The following is a 19,807-nucleotide window of genomic DNA, read 5'->3' on the forward strand; positions in this document are numbered from 1 at the left end:
AGCACCTGCAAAGAATCATAGGAGCAGTTGCAGACTGGCTGTTTAAGGGAGAGGAGAGGTGAACAAAAAAAAATAAGGAAAAATAAACCATCATGGCCCCTTTGAACTGCAACACAGATGAAATTTGGAAGGAGGTTTCAATTCACCCAACCTCTTCTTCAGTTTCCTCCCCCCTCCACCTCCCCAACCCAGAAGTTCCATTTTCAGAGCATTGTTCCCAAATTTGTTCTCAGTTTTTGGAAATGAAGAGCTAGCATGCTGAAAGGATGCTAACTGGTAGAACCTGAAATGGTCTTGAGTTTCCCTCAGATTCAAACTATTCCCAATTGTTATCTAGATCAGGGGTCTCCAACCTTAGTAACTTCAAGGCTTGTGGACTTCAACTCTGAGAGTTGAAGTCCACAAGCCTTAAAGTTACTAAGGTTGGAGACCCCTGATCTAGATTATTCTACAGAATTCATATGAGATACTAATTCCCTCCGCCCCCCGTTGACCCAGTTAAGAATATGATGAGGAACAGGACTAGGGGCAGTGGTGGGATTCAGCCAGTTCGCACCACTTCAGGAGAACCGGTTGTTAACTTTCTGAGCAGTTTAGCAAACTGGTTGTTGGAAGAAATCATTAGAGCAGAGAACCGGTTGTTAAATTACTTGAATCCCACCACTGACTAGAGGTGACATGATAGCAGTGTTCCAATACTTCAGGGGCTGCCACAAAGTAGAGGGGATCAATTTGTTCTCCAAAGCACCCGAAGGCAGGATAAAAAGCAATGGATGGAAAGCAATCAAGGAGAAAAACAACCTAGAAGTAAGGAGAAATTTCTTGACAGTCAGAACAATTAATCAGCGGGACAACTTGCCTCCAGAAATTGCAGGTGCTCCAACACTGGAAGTTTCAAGAAGAGATTGGACAACCATTTGTCTGAAATGCTATAGGATTTCCTGCTTAAGCAGGAGGTTGGACTAGTAGAAGACCCTCAAGGCCCCTTACAATTCTGTTAGTCTGTTATTCTTTAATGCCTGGCGCATTTTTACAATTCTGTAGAGATATCCAGGCACAAAATCCAGCTTCTAAAAACCCTGAATGTCTTATTTTAACTTCTATGTACATTTCCAGTTCTTGTTGCTGTGAAGCTATACTTGATAGCCCGATGTGAAGCCCACTTGTATATGTGTACTCATGTGCGCAACATCACACAAACGCCAAATATGTGTTTTTTGCCCCTTTTAAGCTATTGTTTGTCTTTCTTTTATTCTGTCAAAGATTTTTAAATAAATCCTCCATTCAAGACCACATTGATTTTAGAGCTGTAATTAATTTCATCCTTTGATGCTTTTGTCAATGACCTTACAAACACTCTCTCTAATATTCTTGTATAGTTAAAGTAAATTGACTGGTTTTTTCCCCCCTCTGCTTTTGGCATTGCTGGCCTCTCCATTATTTATGAGGGTTACATGCCGGTTCCTGAAATCATCTTGGAATATTTTTTTCTCATATTGGGAATTCCACCTTTTGAGGAAGGCTGGCCTGCCCAGCAGATGCTACTGAACACATTAAATAGATTTAAACCTTCTGGAAGTGGATATAAATAATCATCTCTATTGGAAATACAATGGGGTATCCGTAATGATTTTGCAGTGATAGGTAAAGGATCATTTACATTTAGTCCAACTGTTCAGAAGGGGAAGAATGGATAGGATCAAATCAGTGGTGAAAATCAGTTTTTTTACTACCTGTTCTGTGGGCGTGGCTTGGTGGGCGTGGTGTGGCTTGGTGGGCGTGGCTTGGTGGGCATGGCATAGGAAGGATACTGCATAATCTCCATTCCCACTCCACTCCTGGAGGAAAGATATTGCAAAATCTCCATTCCCACTCCACTCCTGGGAGAAGGATATTACAAAATCTCCATTCCCTCCCCACTCCTGGGAGAAGGATACTGCAAAATCTCCATTCCCTCCCCACTCCTGGGAGAAGGATACTGCAAAATCTCCATTCCCTCCCCACTCCTGGGAGTAGGATACTGCAAAATCTCCATTCCCTCCCCACTCCTGGGAGAAGGATATTGCAAAATCTCCATTCCCTCCCCACTCCTGGGAGTAGGATACTGCAAAATCTCCATTCCCTCCCCACTCCTGGGGGAAGGATACTGCAAAATCTCCATTCCCACTCCACTCCAGGGAAAGGATACTGCAAAATCCCCATTCCCACCACACTCCTGGAGGAAAGATATTGCAAAATCTCCATTCTCTCCCCACTCCTGGGAGAAGGATATTGCAAAATCTCCATTCCCTCCCCACTCCTGGGGGAAAGATATTGCAAAATCTCCATTCCCACCCCACTCTGGGGCCAGCCAGAGGTGGTATTTGCCAGTTCTCCAAAATACTGAAAATTTCCACTGCTGGTTCTCTGAACTACTCAAGCTTTCTGCTACCAGTTCTCCAGAACGGGTCAGAACCTGCTGGATTTCATCCCTGGATCAAATTATTTAGTATCTGTAGGATGACTCCATGGGCAATATGTCTGTGGAGATTCTTGGTCATCCAGGTCATGGTTGCCCTGAAGGTTTTTTTTTTTAAAGGCAACTTGGCTTTCTGTGTTTTATTCTTGAAGATGTTTTGCTTCTCATCCAAGAAGCTTCTTCAGTTCTGACTGAAGACCTGAAGAGTCAGAACTAAGGAAGCTTCTTGATGAGAAGCAAAAAAGGAAAAACAAAGGAAGTCCGGTTGTCTTTTGAAAAAAGCCCCTTTGGGACATCCATGGACACTAATTAACTAGTTGGGATCTGAACAGGTTGTAGACCAGAATTTCTCAAAGTTGGCAACTTCAAGTTGAAGTCCATACATCTTAACGTTGCCTTGTTTGAAAAACACAGGCCTTGGCCCATTTAGTGCATGCAAAGATCCTTACCTTCTTAGTGTTGCTTGAAATTTTGGATTTATCTCATGCTTGTGTTCATGTCTAAACAAAAAGGCAGCAGAAGACTAGATGGTGGTATTGGTCTCCTGTTGTCCTTTCCTCTGCTTTCTACCATTTGCTCCACATCTTCTGACTTTTTTGCACAGAAAGCAGATTCATGTTCAAATGAATTATTAGGCTCTAGGCATTCCTTTCCTAACTGAAAATAAATATCAATATCACAGATCTATACTATGACTGGAGGAAACATCTTCCTCCCCACACAGGATTAAAGGAAGCCTTATCTAGGGAATTTTTTTTTCAATCTGTTAAATTAAAACGGTTTCCTATAACTTTTTTTAAAATAAGTCTCCTAAATCCATACCCGGTTCAATCCCAGAACCATTCCTCAGATTTGGGAATGAGATTCTGAAGAACATCAGAAGAACAATATAGAATCAACTGGAAATGAACATGCTACAAATTCTGGGTACAACTCTTTTGCGTCCTGAGCCTCTATGCAAAATACATTTCCAATGTTGGAGCATTCACAACCTCTGGAGGAAAGTTGTTCCACTGATTAATTGTGAATCTAACTGTCAGGAAACTTCTCCTTATTCCTAAATTGCTTCTCTTCTTGATTAGTTTCCACACATTGCTTCTTGTCCTGCCCTCAGGTGCTTTGGAAAATAGCTTGACTCCCTCTTCTTTGTGGCAACCCCTGAGATATTGGAACACAGCTATCATGTCTCCCCTAGTCCTCCTTTTCATTAAACTAGACATACCGAGTTCCTGCAACCATTCTTCAAATATTTTAGCCCCCAGTCCCCTAATCATCTTTGTTTCTCTTCTCTGCACTCTTTCCAGAGTCTCCACATCTTTTTTACATCGTGGCGACCAAACTTGGATGCAGTATTCCAAATGTGGCCTTACTAAGGCCTTATAAAGTGGTATTAACACTTCACGTGATCTTGGTTCTATCCCTCTGTTTATGCTGCCTAGAACTCTGTTGGCTTTTTTAGCAGCTGGTGCTGTCTCATTTTTAAAGAGTTGTCCACTAGGACTCCAAGATTCCTCTCGCAGTTACTCATAATATCTTAGGGTTAGAATTTCTATCTACATCCTACTCTGTTGTGGATACCATATCTTGTGCAAACTTTTTTTGTTGAGAGAGGCATTCCATAGAAAGCTGCCCATTACTTGCTTGTGTTTGTGGTTGTTGTTGTTGTTGTTGTTTTTCCCTTTAAAACTGTTAATTTCAGATGAGGATTCTGGTCGTTGATTGCAATCTGTGATTTTGCTCCGAGGTGCTCAAAGATTCAGGCAGCCAATAAGCATTTTGAATTAATAAATCCCCTGCATTTTGTATTCTGCCTCCCGTTCTTCTTCCGAACTGAATCAGCACCTCCTTGTCTCTTTGATGCCTCAGCAGCTTCATGTCTTGGCCCCCTTTCCAGTTGAAAAAACATCTCTGTTGCATGACCAAAGCTCAAGATTGCTCAAATGTTTTTCCCTTTAAAACTGTTAATTTCAGATGAGGATTCTGGTCGTTGATTGCAATCTGTGATTTTGCTCCGAGGTGCTCAAAGATTCAGGCAGCCAATAAGCATTTTGAATTAATAAATCCCCTGCATTTTGTATTCTGCCTCCCGTTCTTCTTCCGAACTGAATCAGCACCTCCTTGTCTCTTTGATGCCTCAGCAGCTTCATGTCTTGGCCCCCTTTCCAGTTGAAAAAACATCTCTGTTGCATGACCAAAGCTCAAGATTGCTCAAATGTTTTTCCCTGTGATGACTGTTGTCTTTTATGTATGGATGTAGTTGATCAAACCCTCCGTTTTTATGTAGTTCGTTAAATTTCTGCAAAGCCTAAAGAGAAAAATCAATGCTTTTCGCAGCAACGACTTGTGGAAATAGTATTTTTCTTCTGGCCATGCTTCCATTCCCTTCTTCTTGCTAAACAGGAAACAGTTGAGGGGCGGAAAACCCTGCAAGGTCCCTCAAAGAGTCAACATTTGGAAATAGCTGTTGATTATTTATTTATTTATTTATTTAGATTTTTATACCGCCCTTCTCCCGAAGGACTCAGGGAGAAATTATAAGCCAAATTATCAGCCAAATTATAAAAACAACACAATGTACAATTAAAACAAAAACTTAAAACAAGCATAATCCATAAATGGCCGAAATTAAAACAATCAAATTTAAAACCCTTAAAATTTATAAATAATAACCCCGATTAAAATTGTTTAGAATTAAAAATTTAATTCTATGCCATCCCTGGGATCAGAGGGTGCATATTTCAAACAATTGCTGATAAACAGTTGCAGGACAGGTCAGCACTTCGCTTCTCAATCTCTTAGCCAGGAAAATCAGGTTGGCCAGTCAGAAATGTTTAATTTTGGGTGCTTAAAACTGGATGTTTTTAAGAAGATTCTAGACAATCACTTAATCTGAAAGAGTATAGCAGTGGTGGAATTCAACTTTTTTTATGACCGGTTATGTGGGTGTGGCGTGGTGTGGTTTGGTGAGTGTGGTAGGGGAAGGATACTGCAAAATCCCCATTCCCTCCCCACTCCTGGGGGAAGGATACTGCAAAATCTCCATTCCCACCCCACTCTAAGGCCAGCCAGAGGTCATATTTGCCGGTTCTCTAAACTACTCAAAATTTCCGCTACCGGTTCTCCAGAACCTGTCAGAACCTGCTGACTAGCACCCCTGGAGTATAGGTTCTCCTGCTTGAGCAGCGGGCTGGACTAGAAAACCTCCAAGGTCCCTTCCAGCTCATTCATTCTAAATTCTAAAATTTAGAAAGGATAAGTCATTATATGAGCGTACATGGACAAACCTGTAAACAAAGTCTTGGTGAAAACATTCCACTTGCATCTAATTTTGGAGACCCAGTTTGTCCTAGTGGTTGAGGCACCCAGCTAGAAACTGGGCGATTGTGAGTTGTAGTCCCTTTTTAAGGCATGAACACCAGCTGGGTGACTTTGGGGCAATCACCAGGAGATTGTGATTTCTAGTCCCGCCTTTGTCATGAAAGCCAGCTGAGTGACTTTGTTTTTGTGGGGGGCAGGGGGAAGAGGAGGAAGAAGGAATATCAGGAATGTTTGCCATCTTGTGTTACTTATAAACAGTAATAAAGATGGAATAAAAATCTAATAAACAAAGAAGTGAGTTGTTTGGCATTCTGACCCATGTCATTTTGAATGGGGGGAGAAGGGCAATGGGGATAGTCTGAATACTATTGTTTAGAGGTTCCAGCCATACTATCTTTTAGACAATTCAATTTCATCCCCCTGCTTCTCACAACCCTCCATCCACATTCCTTGGTGTCGCAGCACATTTACCTCCATTCTTCTTCTTTCTGTGTGTGTCGTGTCCCCCTCCCCCTCCGACGATCGGGTCAAGGAAGTCCGTATCAAACGTGGCAATGAAGCCTCTGCAGCTTGCCAAATTCCTTCGAGGTTTATCAGGGCAGGCAGGAGTCCAAGTTGTGACTTCAGCAATAGAGTCCGATATCAGCAAACTAGATGAGACTTTGCTTGACTCAAGGTTGGAATGCCAAAAACAGGTCCTTTATATAGGCTGTGGGGTGTGGCTCCATGACTCAGCATTTATCCAGGCCTGCCCCTCCCTTCCTTCTGCTGGCGTCACCTCTCAGATCTCCGGAAGCGAGGATCCTCCCACTTTGAATTCTCTTCAGCTGGATCTGCTGTCAGTAATTCCAGCACATGGATGGCTTCCTGCTCACACGCTGTAGAAGTGAAGTTTATCGGGCTTGTCTGTTCACTCCTGACATCCTCTCCGGGCATAGGGCCAGGGCTGGGGGCTGGAGGCATGACAGGCCGTTCATCTTCATTATCTGACTCGGAGTCTGATAACAGGCCCGGGTGGAGATGGGAGGGGCCCGGATGAGGAGAGGAGGGAGGACAAGGCACAATAGTGTGTTTGAATTTCATGCATAGATGACAATACTTTAGCAAAGGGGGAAGACCCTGGAAAGTGTATGGTTCTCCCCTGGGTCATGAATTATGCTGGTTCAATTACATCAAACTGAAAGCAGTTCTCAGTTTCTTAATGGCCTATAGCTTGTGTCCCCAACCCCTGGGCTATGGCCCAGTAGCAGGCCATGGCCTGTTTGGAACCGGGCCAAGTAAGTGGCGGATGAGCACACTAGTGCGCGCAGCTCCATTTGCGCGTGGAATCATTCCTTCTCCCCTCCCTGGCACCACTGCCGCCAGCTTTTCACAAAGCCGAAAAGGTTGGGGACCGTTGACCTCTAGCAATCTCCCCAAATGCAAAGTCTCCATACCAGTATTTTTCAACCTTGGCACCTTTAAGATGGGTGGACTTCAACTCCCAGAATTTCCCAGCCAACACTGCTTTGTAGAAACTGTAGAAACTCTGTAGAATCCTACAGTAATGGCCAAAATTGCAGAAAACTTTGGGAAAAGTGTATTTTTGTATTTTTGAGGTTTGATGGCTAATAACACCACTTTTTTTGGTGGGGGGAGTTTCAAGATAATCCTATTCCACTGCTGGAATGGCCTGGGAATAGCCCAGACCTGAACCCAATTGAAAATCTATGGAGCCAACTAAAGAAACTTGTCAGTTGTCAGCAATAAAATCCAGTTGAATTGAAGCCATCATTCAATCTTGGTTTCACAGCTGCAGAACTAAAAGACTTGGTTCACTCCATGGGAAGGCATTGTAAGGCCATAATTCATGCTAAAGGTTACCCAACTAAGAATTAAATGACATGGTGATCATTTTGGTATAGCTCATTTTTTTCTACGTGTTTCACTTTTCTTCTTTATACTGTAACTGCTATTCTAATTGCAAATCCTTCATAAAAGTTATTGCATTACATTCTTGATTAAATTATCTTTCCATTGATATATAATTTTATGGTACTACTCCAAAAAAAAAAAGTTTTAGAAAATACTACTTTTCCCAAAAGGTTTACACAATTTTCGCCGCTACTATATATATATTTTTCCCCTTTCAATTGCAATACAATGCAAAACTTCCCCCGGATCATTAGGAACTCCAGACAGGAAAGTGAAGAGTGTCTTCCTCCTATACACCCCGCAGGCTTTTTAAAAACAAGCGAACACGGAAAGAAATCAACCTTCTTATGCCATCTATTTACGGCAGGAATTTAAGGGGAGAAACTGGGGTTGTCGATGAAGATGGAAGATGTTACAGAGAGAGGGGTGAAAAAAATAAATGAATTTCCCACTGTTCGTTGATGAAGTGAGATCGTATTGAACTAAGCCTCAGTGTAAACTTTATTAAAGGTCACACTAATGAATGGCTTAATTCTAGAATTATAAATTAACTCATGGGGTTTGTGCTTTGTGAACAACTGTGCTTTTCTGGATCTAACTCTCCTCAAGATACAAGGGGCTCAGGAGAGAGAAAACAGACTAAGTTCAGAGGGCAACAGTGCCATCTGCTGATCAAAGGCATTCATTGCATCTCAGAATATCAGAATATCAATATCTTTTGTAAAGCAGAAAGTATCAGAAAAAAATTATCATGGATAAAACTGTTTATTTAACTGTGGTCAAATCATCCCACTATTATTATTTTTTTTTGCAAACTTCTCCCTATCAGTAAACCTACAAAAGTAAAAGGTCTTGCAAATTCCTCAAGAGAGGTGTTTCAAAATAGGCACAGGTATATGTAGCAATAGCAATAGTACTTATATACCGCTTTACAGTGCTTTACAGCCCTCTCTAATCAGTTTACAGAGTCAGCATCTTGCCCCCAACAATTTGGGTCCTCATTTTACAGACCTCAGAAGGATGGAAGCAGTGGTGGGATTCAGCCAGTTTGCATCACTTCGGTAGAACCGGTTGTTAACTTTCTGAGCAGTTTGGCAAACTGGTTGTTGGAAGAAATCAGTAGGGCAGAGAACCGGTTGTTAAATTACTTGAATCCCACCACTGGATGGAAGGCTGAGTCAACCTTCAGCCTGGTGGGATTCAAACTGCCAAATTGCAGGCAGCCGGCAGGCAGCAGAAGTAGCCTGCAGTACTGACCTCTAACCACTGTGCCACCATGGCTCAAAAACAAATATAAAAGCTCTTTTTAAAAAAAAAAAAATAATTAAATGCAGTTCTGTTTGACCCAGACTTGTGTGGCTGCTTCAAAACCTCCTGCTGGATGATTAAACACATTTATGGATGCAATTATTTTGCTTGAAGCGGCTTAGGTACACATTGCAGCTTACAGCGCCAGTGTGAAAAACCTGGGGAGAAAAAGAAGCAGCTGCTTTAATGAGGCAAAAAAGGTACTAGGTACCCTCGTGTATCCTAAAGCAGTTCTAAAATTATTCTGATTTTTTTTAAAAAAATAATCTGAACAATTTGCAACGTTCTAAAATGAATATGGGGGCTGCCTCTACATGGGGCTGCCCTTGAAGTGCACCCGGAGGCTGCAGCTAGTCCAGAATGCAGCTGCACGGGTAATAGTGGGAGCAACTCGTTGCTCCCATGTAACACCAATCCTGTGCAGTCTGCACTGGCTTCCTGTGGTCTTTCGGGTGCGCTTTAAGATTCTGGTTACCACCTTTAAAGCGCTCCATGGCTTAGGGCCCGGGTACTTACAGGACCGCCTGCTGTTACCCTATGCCTCCCACCGACCCGTACGCTCACACAGAGAGGGCCTTCTCAGGGTGCCGTCCGCCAGACAATTTCGGCTGGCGGCCCCCAGGGGTAGGGCCTTCTCTGTTGGAGCTCCTACGCTTTGGAACGAACTTCCCCCTGGTTTACGTCAAGTGCCTGATCTTCGGAATTTTCGTCGTGAGCTGAAAACGCACCTATTTATTCAAGCGGGACTGGCTTAGAAGTTTTACTAAATTTTAACTGGGGCTATTTATATTTTAGTGTTTTAAACTGTTTTAAATTTTGGCCATCTTGTAATATGTTTTGTTTTAGTTTTGTTTTAAAGTGTATATTGTGGATTTTTATTTGGCTGTACACCGCCCTGAGTCCTCCGGGAGAAGGACGGTATAAAAATCGAATAAAATAAATAAATAAATAAATAATATTACTAAAATGATAATCGAACATTAGAGCTACTGAGCTACAAGCTGACTTTCGCGCCCGGAAAAAATAGTGCCATGTAGATTTTTTTTTTCCACCCCCTACCTGGCCTGGATTTAATACTTTATGATATCTGTATTTGCTCTGCTCTGTAAACAGATATTACCAGGGGCTGCTGTTTCTTTCCCAGCCAGAAAAACCTGAGACACCTTAATTTATGACATCAAATAGCTGCACCAAAAGCTTTTCAGCCTATCTACAGAAACTGCTGCAGGGGAAGCAATTCCATTCTCATTTGCTAAGGCTTTAAAAGAAAGACACGTTAGAAGTCAAGCAACAATCAGTACTGTATTATAGATTTAGATTTTCGATTAGCTGGGGCATTCCGAAACAGTAATTCCATTAGAAGCTTCAGTCTTGCAATGCCAAAAGAGGAAATGCAAAGGCTACACAGAGCCGATCAATATCTTAGGGAAGATAAAAGGCAACAGAGAAATTGCCCAATAAGTATTCAAGTCTCATCCAGGCCCACCTTCCTGAAAGGAAGGGTAATTAAAGCCATATTCTAATTAACATAGACTTTGCCCCCAATCAGAAGCATCTTTTGCAGAAAAACTAATGAGGCCGGGAGAATAGACTGTTGCTTACAGATCCATCTATTGAATTAAAGTGAAAGCAGACTTTAAAACATGATAATGGGAAAAACAAACAAGCCAAGAGAAGGACAGATTCTCCTAATAGTTGAATGCAAAACACTTCCGATGCCTCTTCTTCTTCTTCCAGCGAGCATTGAGACCCCTTGGAATAGCATAGCCCTAGAGCAGGGGCGTCAAATTCAATTTCATTGAGGGCTGCATCAGAGTTGTGTTTGACCTCAGGAGGCCGGGGAGGGCGTGGCCGGGGAGGGCGTGGCCAGCTCAATATGCCCTCTCCCCCCCCCCTTTCCACTTTTATTTTAAAAAAGCATTAAAACAAAGAGTTTTCCCGCAGGTGTTGCATTACAGATGTAAACCCCTGGTGGGGTGGTTGGTGTATTAAAATCTGTGGGTTTTCCCCTTCTTAGGCAGGGGCGGGCTTCAAAAATTTTAGCAAGGGGTTTTCTGCCTGGCTGCTGGGTTGGTGTGGCCTAGTTGGCCTCCTGCAATACGATGGAGGGGGGCATTTTTGCCCTCCCCAGGCTCCAGAGGCTTTCCTTGAGCCTCTGGGAGGGTGAAAACAACCTCCCCAGGCTCCGGAGGCCCTCTGGAGGCCGGAAATGGCCCCGTTTCTGGCCTTCCCGAACTTCCGGTAGCCCATTTTTTGCCCTCCCCGAGCCTCTGCATGCGCCCTGCACTTACCTGCATCCAAAACAGGCCAGGTGGAAATTCCTGGGTGGGGCAGGGTGGGCGGGGCCAGCCAAGAGTGGGATTTGGGGGTTCTCCGAACTGCACAGAATCTGAGCTAGAGGTTCTCCCGAACCCCTGCGAACCCACAGCAGCTCAGCCCTGTTCCTAGGTATTTTCTTTTTGCATTGTATTATTTGTATTCATTGTTTGACTTCTTTTATGCAGTACACCATCTAGAGTTGTGATGGGACCAGATGGCCTATACATTTAATGTCTTCACCCACCCTTCCTAGGCAACATTAAGTTTTTAAATCCTGACAGGAGGTCTACCTCAGGACACTCAAGCACTAGAAGAGGGCAGCGTGCATTAGAGAAGCAACATGCCTATTTCAGTTGCTCGAGGCCTATCCAGTACAATTCAATGTCAAGTATAACAGAGTGATTGCAAAGAGCTGCTGGTGATCTCATTGTCTCAGTATCCCTTGCACATAAATCTTTAAACGGAGGACCCAAAGGTGTTTTTTTTTTTTAAAAAAAAGGCAATCGGACTTTTCTTTGTTTCTCCTTGAAGAAATTCTTCCATTCTGACTGAACGGTGGAGAATGGAAGGATTGGTCAGAACTGAAGAAGCTTCTTGGATGAGAAGTGAAACGTCTTCGAGGAAAAGCAAAGAAAAGTCCAGTTGCCTTTTGAATAAAGCACCTTTGGGGCAACCAGGACCTGGATGATTGAGATTCTGCATAGACATTTAAATGGAGAAGATAGAAGGAGCTCCACATGTCGTGTCCCACTCCTCCTCTGACGGCCGGGTCTGGGAAGTCTGTATCAAGCGTGGCCACGAAGCCTCTGCAGCTTTGCTAAATTCCTGTCAGAGTTCTCAGGGCAGGCAGGAATCCAAGGTGTGACTTCAGCAACCAGATTAGACTTTGCCTGACTCAAGGAATGCCAGAAAGCAGATCCTTTATATAGGCCATGGGGTGTGGCTCCATGACTCAGCACTTATCCAGACCTGCCCCTCCCTTCCTTTTCCATTCTCCAGAAGCGGGGATCTGTCCACGTTTTGTCAGCTGCCAGCAATTCTAGCTCGTGGCTGGCTTCTTGCTCACACGCTGTGGTGGGGAGATTTATTTGCTCAGTCTGTCCGGGCATGGTGCCAGGGCTGGGGGTTGGAGGCATGCCATGCAATTCTTCTTCACTATCAGTCTCTGGCTCAGATAACAGGAGATGGGAGGGGCCCGGCTGCGGAGAGGGGGCGGGTAAGGCACAACACCACAGGTGGAGCTCCCATGGTGAGATCAAACTTTGATGATAGCCATAGTACACAATGTATAAAACCCTGTAGAGATTCTCAGTCATGCAGGTCCCAAAGGTGCCTGGATGACCTCGATGACTGAGAATCTCTACAGACTTCTAGCTATACAATTTGGGATGAACATCCTTTGGATGGGGTGAGAGTAGGAATGGATTTCCAGAGGGAAAAAATTGCAGACTACAGGAACCATTTGCACTAACTCAGGTGACCCTGAGGACAAAGATCAAGTCCAAGTGCTTCAAATGACCCTCTAAAAGAATGCAAATGACCAGCTGTCTGCAAGGAATATAAATCCTTCCATTCCCCCACTATCCTGTCAGAACAGAAGAAGCTTCTTGGATGAGAAGGGAAATGTCTTTCAAAAGAAAAAAAAATAAGAAAGTCCAGTTGCCTCCTAGAAAAAGCACCTTTGGGATACACAATGTATACCAGGGGTAGTCAACCTTTTTATACCTACCGCCCACTTTTGTATCTGTTAGTAGTAACATTTTCTAACCGCCCACCGGCTCCACAATAACACGCCGTGTATCGTGGTCTGCGCATGCCTCTCGCGCATCGTGGATTGGGTTTTATGGAGGGGGCGCCGGCTACCAGCTCTGCTTGTCTGTTACAGCTGGGTGGTGCGGGGGGAGATGCACGAGCTATTCTGGGATGTGGCTCTTTTGTTTGCGGTCGCACTATAGCGCCATTTAGTTTCACTTACGTAACGTGAACTAAACATATGCGCGGGCGATACAAATAGTATATTTTCAGAAATTTAAATTGTCACAGGGAATTTTATGAAAAATCAATTAAATTTTAAAAAAGGAAAGTGCTTCAGTATCAGACAAAACCCCTACCCCCACCATGAAAGCTGGAAGGCCCACTAGTGGGTGGTAGGGACCAGGTTGACTACCACTGATGTATACTATGACTGTTGATAATAGGCTGAAAGGGAACACAGTGGATTTTGGTTCATTCTGGTGCTCGAACCCAATTTACTGAGTTTTGGATTGAGATTTCTAGTGCTTGATTTGACTTGACTTCAATTCACCACCTGCTTCCCTTGAACCCTAGATGGACAGAAGTGAGTTCCAGCAAGATTCAGTCCTTAAACAACTGGAAGTCCTCAAGGAGGAAGAGAAAGAATTCCAGAATTTGAAGGTAATTGCGAGATTACAGGATTCAACTTTACCTATGCAAAGTGCGGGTCGATTTTACCTGGGGGAATTGTTTGAATCTGCCAGGGAACAAGGGGAGGATTTTATTGCTGGGGAAAAACAAACTTAAGCCGGAGAAATTAGATTTAAGCATCCTGGCATTGTTGCAATCAATTCCACATTCCGCATGAAAAATTTTTAAAAAATGGTTTAGACAGGTGTAACCTTTTACACCTTTTTTTTTTTATGTGGTGGCTCAGGGGCTAGGATGTTGAGCTTGTCAATTGAAAGGTCTGCAGCTCGGCGGTTCGAATCCCTAGTGCTGCCGTGTAACGGGGTGAGCTCCCATTACTTGTCCCAGCTTCTGCCAACTTAGCAGTTTCGAAAGCACGTAAAAAATGCAAGTAGAAAAAATAGGGACCACCTTTGGTGGGAAGGTAACAGCGTTCCGTGCACCTTTGGCGTTAAGTCATGCCGGCCACATGACCACGGAGACGTCTTCGGACAGCACTGGCTCTTCAGCTTTGAAACAGAGATGAGCACCGCCCCCTAGAGTCGGGAACGACTAGCACGTATGTGCGAGGGGAACCTTTACCTTACTTTTTAACCTTTTTTTGGGGGGGGGTCATGAAAATCAGCCGAGTTCACAAAGTCAAGTGAGATTGACGTAGCAGAAGTCAAGGACTTTCAGAATTATTAAGGGGAACAATTTCACCTTCTCTCAACTTCGTGCAGATCAGTTTAAGCTGTACCCTCAACAGCGTTCTAATTTGGTTTTGTAACAAGATACTAAATTGGTCCTAAAGCTCGGTGACCCGGGTTGGTAGGTTACTGTTTTGTTCAAATGAGAGCCTGAGCAATTAACCTAGTCAGGAATACAAGGGAAACTTAAAAGCAGAGGAAAATCAAGAGGGATCCTCCGAATCCAGTTTAGGGAATTTCATATATAACAAAGGCAACGTTGACTCGTTTGAGCAGCAGGCATAAAACATAATTGGCCAGAAGTACAAGGCCAGCATTTCTTTCACTCAAGATCTTCCTGCAGGAAGGCTCCACCCAAACTAATCTTATGTTCATTAGCTCTTTTGGAGTAAGGTCAAGAGAGGAGAAATTTCTGACACATGAAAAGGCTTTCATTCCCAAGGACCCTGCCTGTATTGCTAAAACCAGAGGTGGGCTGCTGGGGATTTTCAGGAGTTCAGGAGAACCTCTAGCTAAGATTCTGTGCAGTTTGGAGAACCCCCAAATCCCACTTCTGGCTGGCCCCGTCCACCCCGCTCTGCCTCTCCCAGGAATCCCCACATGGCCTGTTTTGGATGCAGGTAAGTGCAGGGTGCACCTGAGCTACAAATATTCTATATGTTGTTGCTCTTTACCCATTCTCACTTTGGCACTTCAGCATCATTATACTATATAGCATCTCCTGTTCAAGGAGTCAGGAGAAAAGCAACCGCCTTGAATGGATTCATTGTCTTGGTCTACCCACTTCAATCTTGTTTACTGAAGCTTTCTTCTCTCTGCTGTAATATCCAGCAAGCAATTCCCATGATTCTCATTCAACAGGATAATTATCCATGACGAGTGTCAATTATTAGAGTGGTAATCCACATCTGGAGGTAGAACATTAGAAAAGGACACAGTGGAAGAGTAGTAGATTCCCAGCATTTCAGGTCTAAATCAGTTATACTTCTGGATGATGGAAATGTAATTTGGGAAATGTAATTCTGGATCGAGAGCATGCATTTTAGATCTGTAAGGGGCAGGCAAAAGTGCACCCGCCTGCCTACCTTCCCTGTCCTAATATTCCATTTTTACTTACTCTTTTCATGTATCCAGATTACGTTTATACTTTTACCTGTTATCTTATATACGGTTGACAAATAAAATAAATAAAATATATCTCCATAACTTTGCAAAGCTGGATGTTCTAGTGATTAAAAATACCAAGGAACACATTTTATCTCCACTAAACAAGCCCCGTCTTTCTGTTGAAAATCTGCTTTCCTTTTCGGTCAGCCTCCTTTATGATACCACAAAATCCGAAATCTCTTCGGATGGTAGCGCCTTAAAGTCACACACACACACACACACTTCTTAAATGAGGCTTTCAACCTAATTTCTCTGGCATATCACAGGAGGAAGTCGAGCTTCCAAAAACTGGCTCTCCCCTTTGAAACACGCAGCCCTTTATCTCCAAGCAAAGACTTTGCCATTTTCCATTCTTCGGCCCTGAAACAAAACCCAAGTCGATCACTGCAGCTTTAATTTTTTTTTCCCCCACCCACAAAGGAGCGGCGTCTCCCTCCATTCCTTTCTTGAGAAAGATGGAAGGAAAAGGAAGATGGTGGGGATTAATTGATCAATTAATAGGATGTGCCAACATTTTATCTGAATAGTTTCCATGGTAATAGAAGCATTGTCTTCATCGTTGTGGGAGAAAGCTGCAGCTTTCTTTGCCAGATTTCCAACTGGGCTAAAACTCTGTCCAATGAAAGGGAAGAACAATGCATTAAGAAAAGGAGAGAGAGAAGGGGAGGGGGGGAATGAAAGAGGGAGAGAGAGAAAGAGGCAAAGAGAGAAAGAGAAAGAGGGAGAGAGAGAGAGTGAGTAAAAAAGGGAGCGGGGGGAGAGAGGGGAGAGAGAAGAGTGAAAGAAAGAGAGATGGAGGGAAAGAGGGAGAGAGAGAAAGAATGAAAGAGGGAGAAAGAAAGAAAGAAAGACAGAGAAAGAGGGAGGGGGAGAGAGAGAGAAAGAGCAAGAGAGAAGAGTGAAAGAAGGAGAGGGGGGAACAGGGAGAGAGAGAAAGAGGGAGAGACAGAAAGAGAGAGTGTGAAAGAGGGAGAGAGGGGGAGAGAGAAGAGTGAAAGAAGGAGAGAGAGAGAGAGAGGGAGAGACCGAGAAAGAGTGAAAGAGGAAGAGAGAAAGAAAGACAGAGAAAGAGGGAGAGAGAGAAAGAGAAAGAGGGAGAGAGAAGAGTGAAAGAAGGGGGGAGAGAGGGAAAAAGGGAGAGAGCGAAAGAGTGAAAGGGAAAGAGAAAAAGGGAGAAAGAGGGAGAGAAAGAGAGAGTGTGAAAGAAAGAAGGAGGGAGAGAGAGAGAAAGAGAATATTAGAATGGCAGGCTTAGGAAAATTTAAATGTATGGGGCAGATAATTTTGTTATTTATTTGCAGGTAGTTGTCAACTTACAACCACAACCGAGTCCAAAATTTCCATTGCTAAACAAGGCAGTTGTTAAGTGAGTTTTGCCCCATTTTACAACCTTTTTGCCACAGTCGTTCAGTGAGTCACCGCAGTTGTTAAGTGAAGCAGGCAGTCATTAAGCATTCCCATTCACCCATGCTTCCCTCAATCTCTCTCCATCTGTTATGTTTCTTTGCGTTTAAAGGAGTAGAGATGACTTTTTTTACAAAAAATCAGCAAAAGTAGATTTAAAAACCCCGAGAATCTCCATTTATAGTGTAGAGATTTTAAGTATTTACAAAATAGACATTTCGATTATTTGCAATTACAAAGGAAAAAATGGAAAAAAATTCTCATTGCAATTTTTACCTCTATAACCCCCATTGCTTCCTGTTGTTGTGTTATCTTTCAGGGATTGCTATTCAGCCTTCATAAGCACACATTAAGAGGCGTGTCTGAAGTATTTCTAAATGTTTGATGTGCATATGTCATACTTATATTGTTTCTCAAATATAGAGGTATAAAAGAATAAATACAACTGTGTATTAACGTAAGGTTGTATTGCTAAATGCAGAACTGAATAGGTGAATTTCACACAGTGATTCAAAACAAAAATTGGAATGCTTTACCATGAAAAAAGCAAGACCTAAGCAGTTATTTATTCTCATGAAAGGCATCACAGCCCCCATAATACGCCTGGCGAATTGAACATATAATCACAGAAAAGCAGAATTTCTGTTATATGAAATTATATAGCTATAAATTATACCAATACGTAGGCTCGGAATGTTTAACCAATAATGATCCATTTCCACTGAAAATCAATTATGCTATCCTATATTTTTGGCCTGTTCCATTTATCGCAACTTCTCATTTCAAATTACAGATAATAAATATATTTTGCAGATTCTTATTTCACCAACCAGGTGCCATGTAGAATGGCTGCCCCCCAGGCACACATGAAATATTGCAGGAACGCGCAGTGTCCCTTCCTATCGCCCGGCCAATGATAATAAAAACATAGTGACATTTATAAGATTAATCAGAAGTGACTAGGCTAGACGATAGCAGCGCCATTGGATGGAAGTCTACCTACAACTTCAAAACTTACATTCTGTATTTACAAAACTCCTAATTTCAGTGCACACAAAATGGAATATAGCTGCCCTCTTTACAGAACATGCACTGCTCATTCTTAATGGGGGAGAAATCATAGACGATAGATGATAAATAGAAGACAGAAGTTAGTAGATAGTAAATATAGAAGATAGGAGATAGGAGAGAGAGAGAGAGAGATGGGTGGCTAGATAGAAGGGAGAGAGGGAGGGAGGGATGGGGTTATGGAGGAATGGAGGAATAGGTTAGCATAGGATAGATAGAGACAGGATAGATAGATAGAGACAGATAGGATGGATGGATGGATGGATAATAGATAGATAGATAGATAGATAGATAGATAGATAGATAGATAGATAGATAGATAGATAGATAGATAGATAGATAGATAGAGAGAGAGAGAGAGAGAGAGAGAGAGAGAGATAGATAGATAGATGATGGACAGACATGGATGGACAGGATAGATGATAGATAGATAGATAGATAGATAGATAGATAGATAGATAGATAGATAGATAGATAGATAGATGATAGATAGATAGATAGATAGATAGATAGATAGATAGATAGATAGATAGATAGGTAGATAGATGATAGATAGATAGATAGATAGATAGATAGATAGATAGATAGATAGATAGATAGATAGATGATGGACAGACATGGACGGACAGGATAGATAGATAGATAGATAGATAGATAGATAGATAGATAGATAGATAGATAGATAGATAGATAGATATAGATGATAGTTGTATCTGTGGAAGGAACAGCTAATTTAAATTAACATTTCTCCCCCCATTCTCTGTAAGAGAAAAGTTTGCCTAAAACTTTTGTTTGAACATTGAACAATTAAGCCTTCCTCTTGCACAACTTGGCATCTGTTATAACGCCAGACTCCAAAACGCAACCCTGCACCAAGAAATAAAGTTCTTTTCCTTGTTCTTCCCAGGATCCCACGAACGGCTATTACAGCGTGAACACCTTCAAGGATCACCATTCCACGCCCACCATCTCCCTCTCAGGTTGCCAGCCAGAGATGAGGCCAGCCAACAAGCAGCGTGTGCCGACAGGCATGTCCTTCACCAACATCTACACAACCCTGAGTGGGCAGAACCGCCTCTACGACTACAGCCAGCGCTTCATCTTGGGCATGGGGAGCAGCTCCATCGAGCTGTGCGAACGGGAATTCCAGCGGGGTTCCATGAGCGACAGCAGCTCCTTCCTGGACACGCAGTGCGATAGCAGCGTCAGCAGCAGCGGGAAGCAAGACGGCTACGTACAGTTCGACAAGGCCAGCAAAGCTTCAGCCTCGTCTTCTCACCATTCACAGTCCTCCTCTCAGAACTCGGACCCTAGCCGGCCTCTGCAAAGGAGGATGCAGACGCACGTGTGAAAGGACGGAACAAAACTGGCAACGGGAGGGGAAGGAGGATAGGATAGACTGACCAGCGGGTCGAGAGACTACCTGAGCTGAATCCTGGCCCTGCTGAAGCCAGCAAATCCTGGGGTGGTGGTGGTGGGGGGGGATGGAGAGTGTTTGACCAGTTTATTTGTGTTCTAGTGACCTGTAGCTCCACAAAGCACTTCTCCCTTTCTTCTCTAGAGTAAAGGCTAATGCAAGGCGAAGGGAGCTAGACAGAGCCTTGCACTGCAGACAGAACTCTTCAGAGAGACTTAATGCCTTCTTCTTTTCCTTAGACCTGTTGACTCCCTTCCACAATGGGGAAGGACTCATGACAGCTGAACCCAAACTAACCTTAAGCACAATGTCCATTTCCTT

The 19,807-nt window shown here is 43.1% G+C and overlaps 1 protein-coding gene across 1 annotated transcript in view; it reads left to right on the top strand.

Annotated features, from left to right (window-relative positions):
• The window catches only part of KIRREL3 (kirre like nephrin family adhesion molecule 3), a 483,489-nt gene extending 464,017 nt beyond the window's left edge, over nucleotides 1-19,472 (top strand). Inside the window, exons 17-18 of the mRNA XM_058194674.1 lie at nucleotides 13,646-13,732; nucleotides 18,977-19,472. Of these exons, the coding sequence (XP_058050657.1) occupies nucleotides 13,646-13,732; nucleotides 18,977-19,420 (531 nt within the window). The 3' untranslated portion in view covers nucleotides 19,421-19,472. The remainder of the gene's footprint in view (nucleotides 1-13,645; nucleotides 13,733-18,976) is intronic.
• Nucleotides 19,473-19,807: the final 335 nt, after the last annotated feature.

The sequence above is a fragment of the Ahaetulla prasina genome, chromosome 9 (assembly GCF_028640845.1).
Source record: "Ahaetulla prasina isolate Xishuangbanna chromosome 9, ASM2864084v1, whole genome shotgun sequence".
NCBI lineage: Eukaryota > Metazoa > Chordata > Lepidosauria > Squamata > Colubridae > Ahaetulla > Ahaetulla prasina.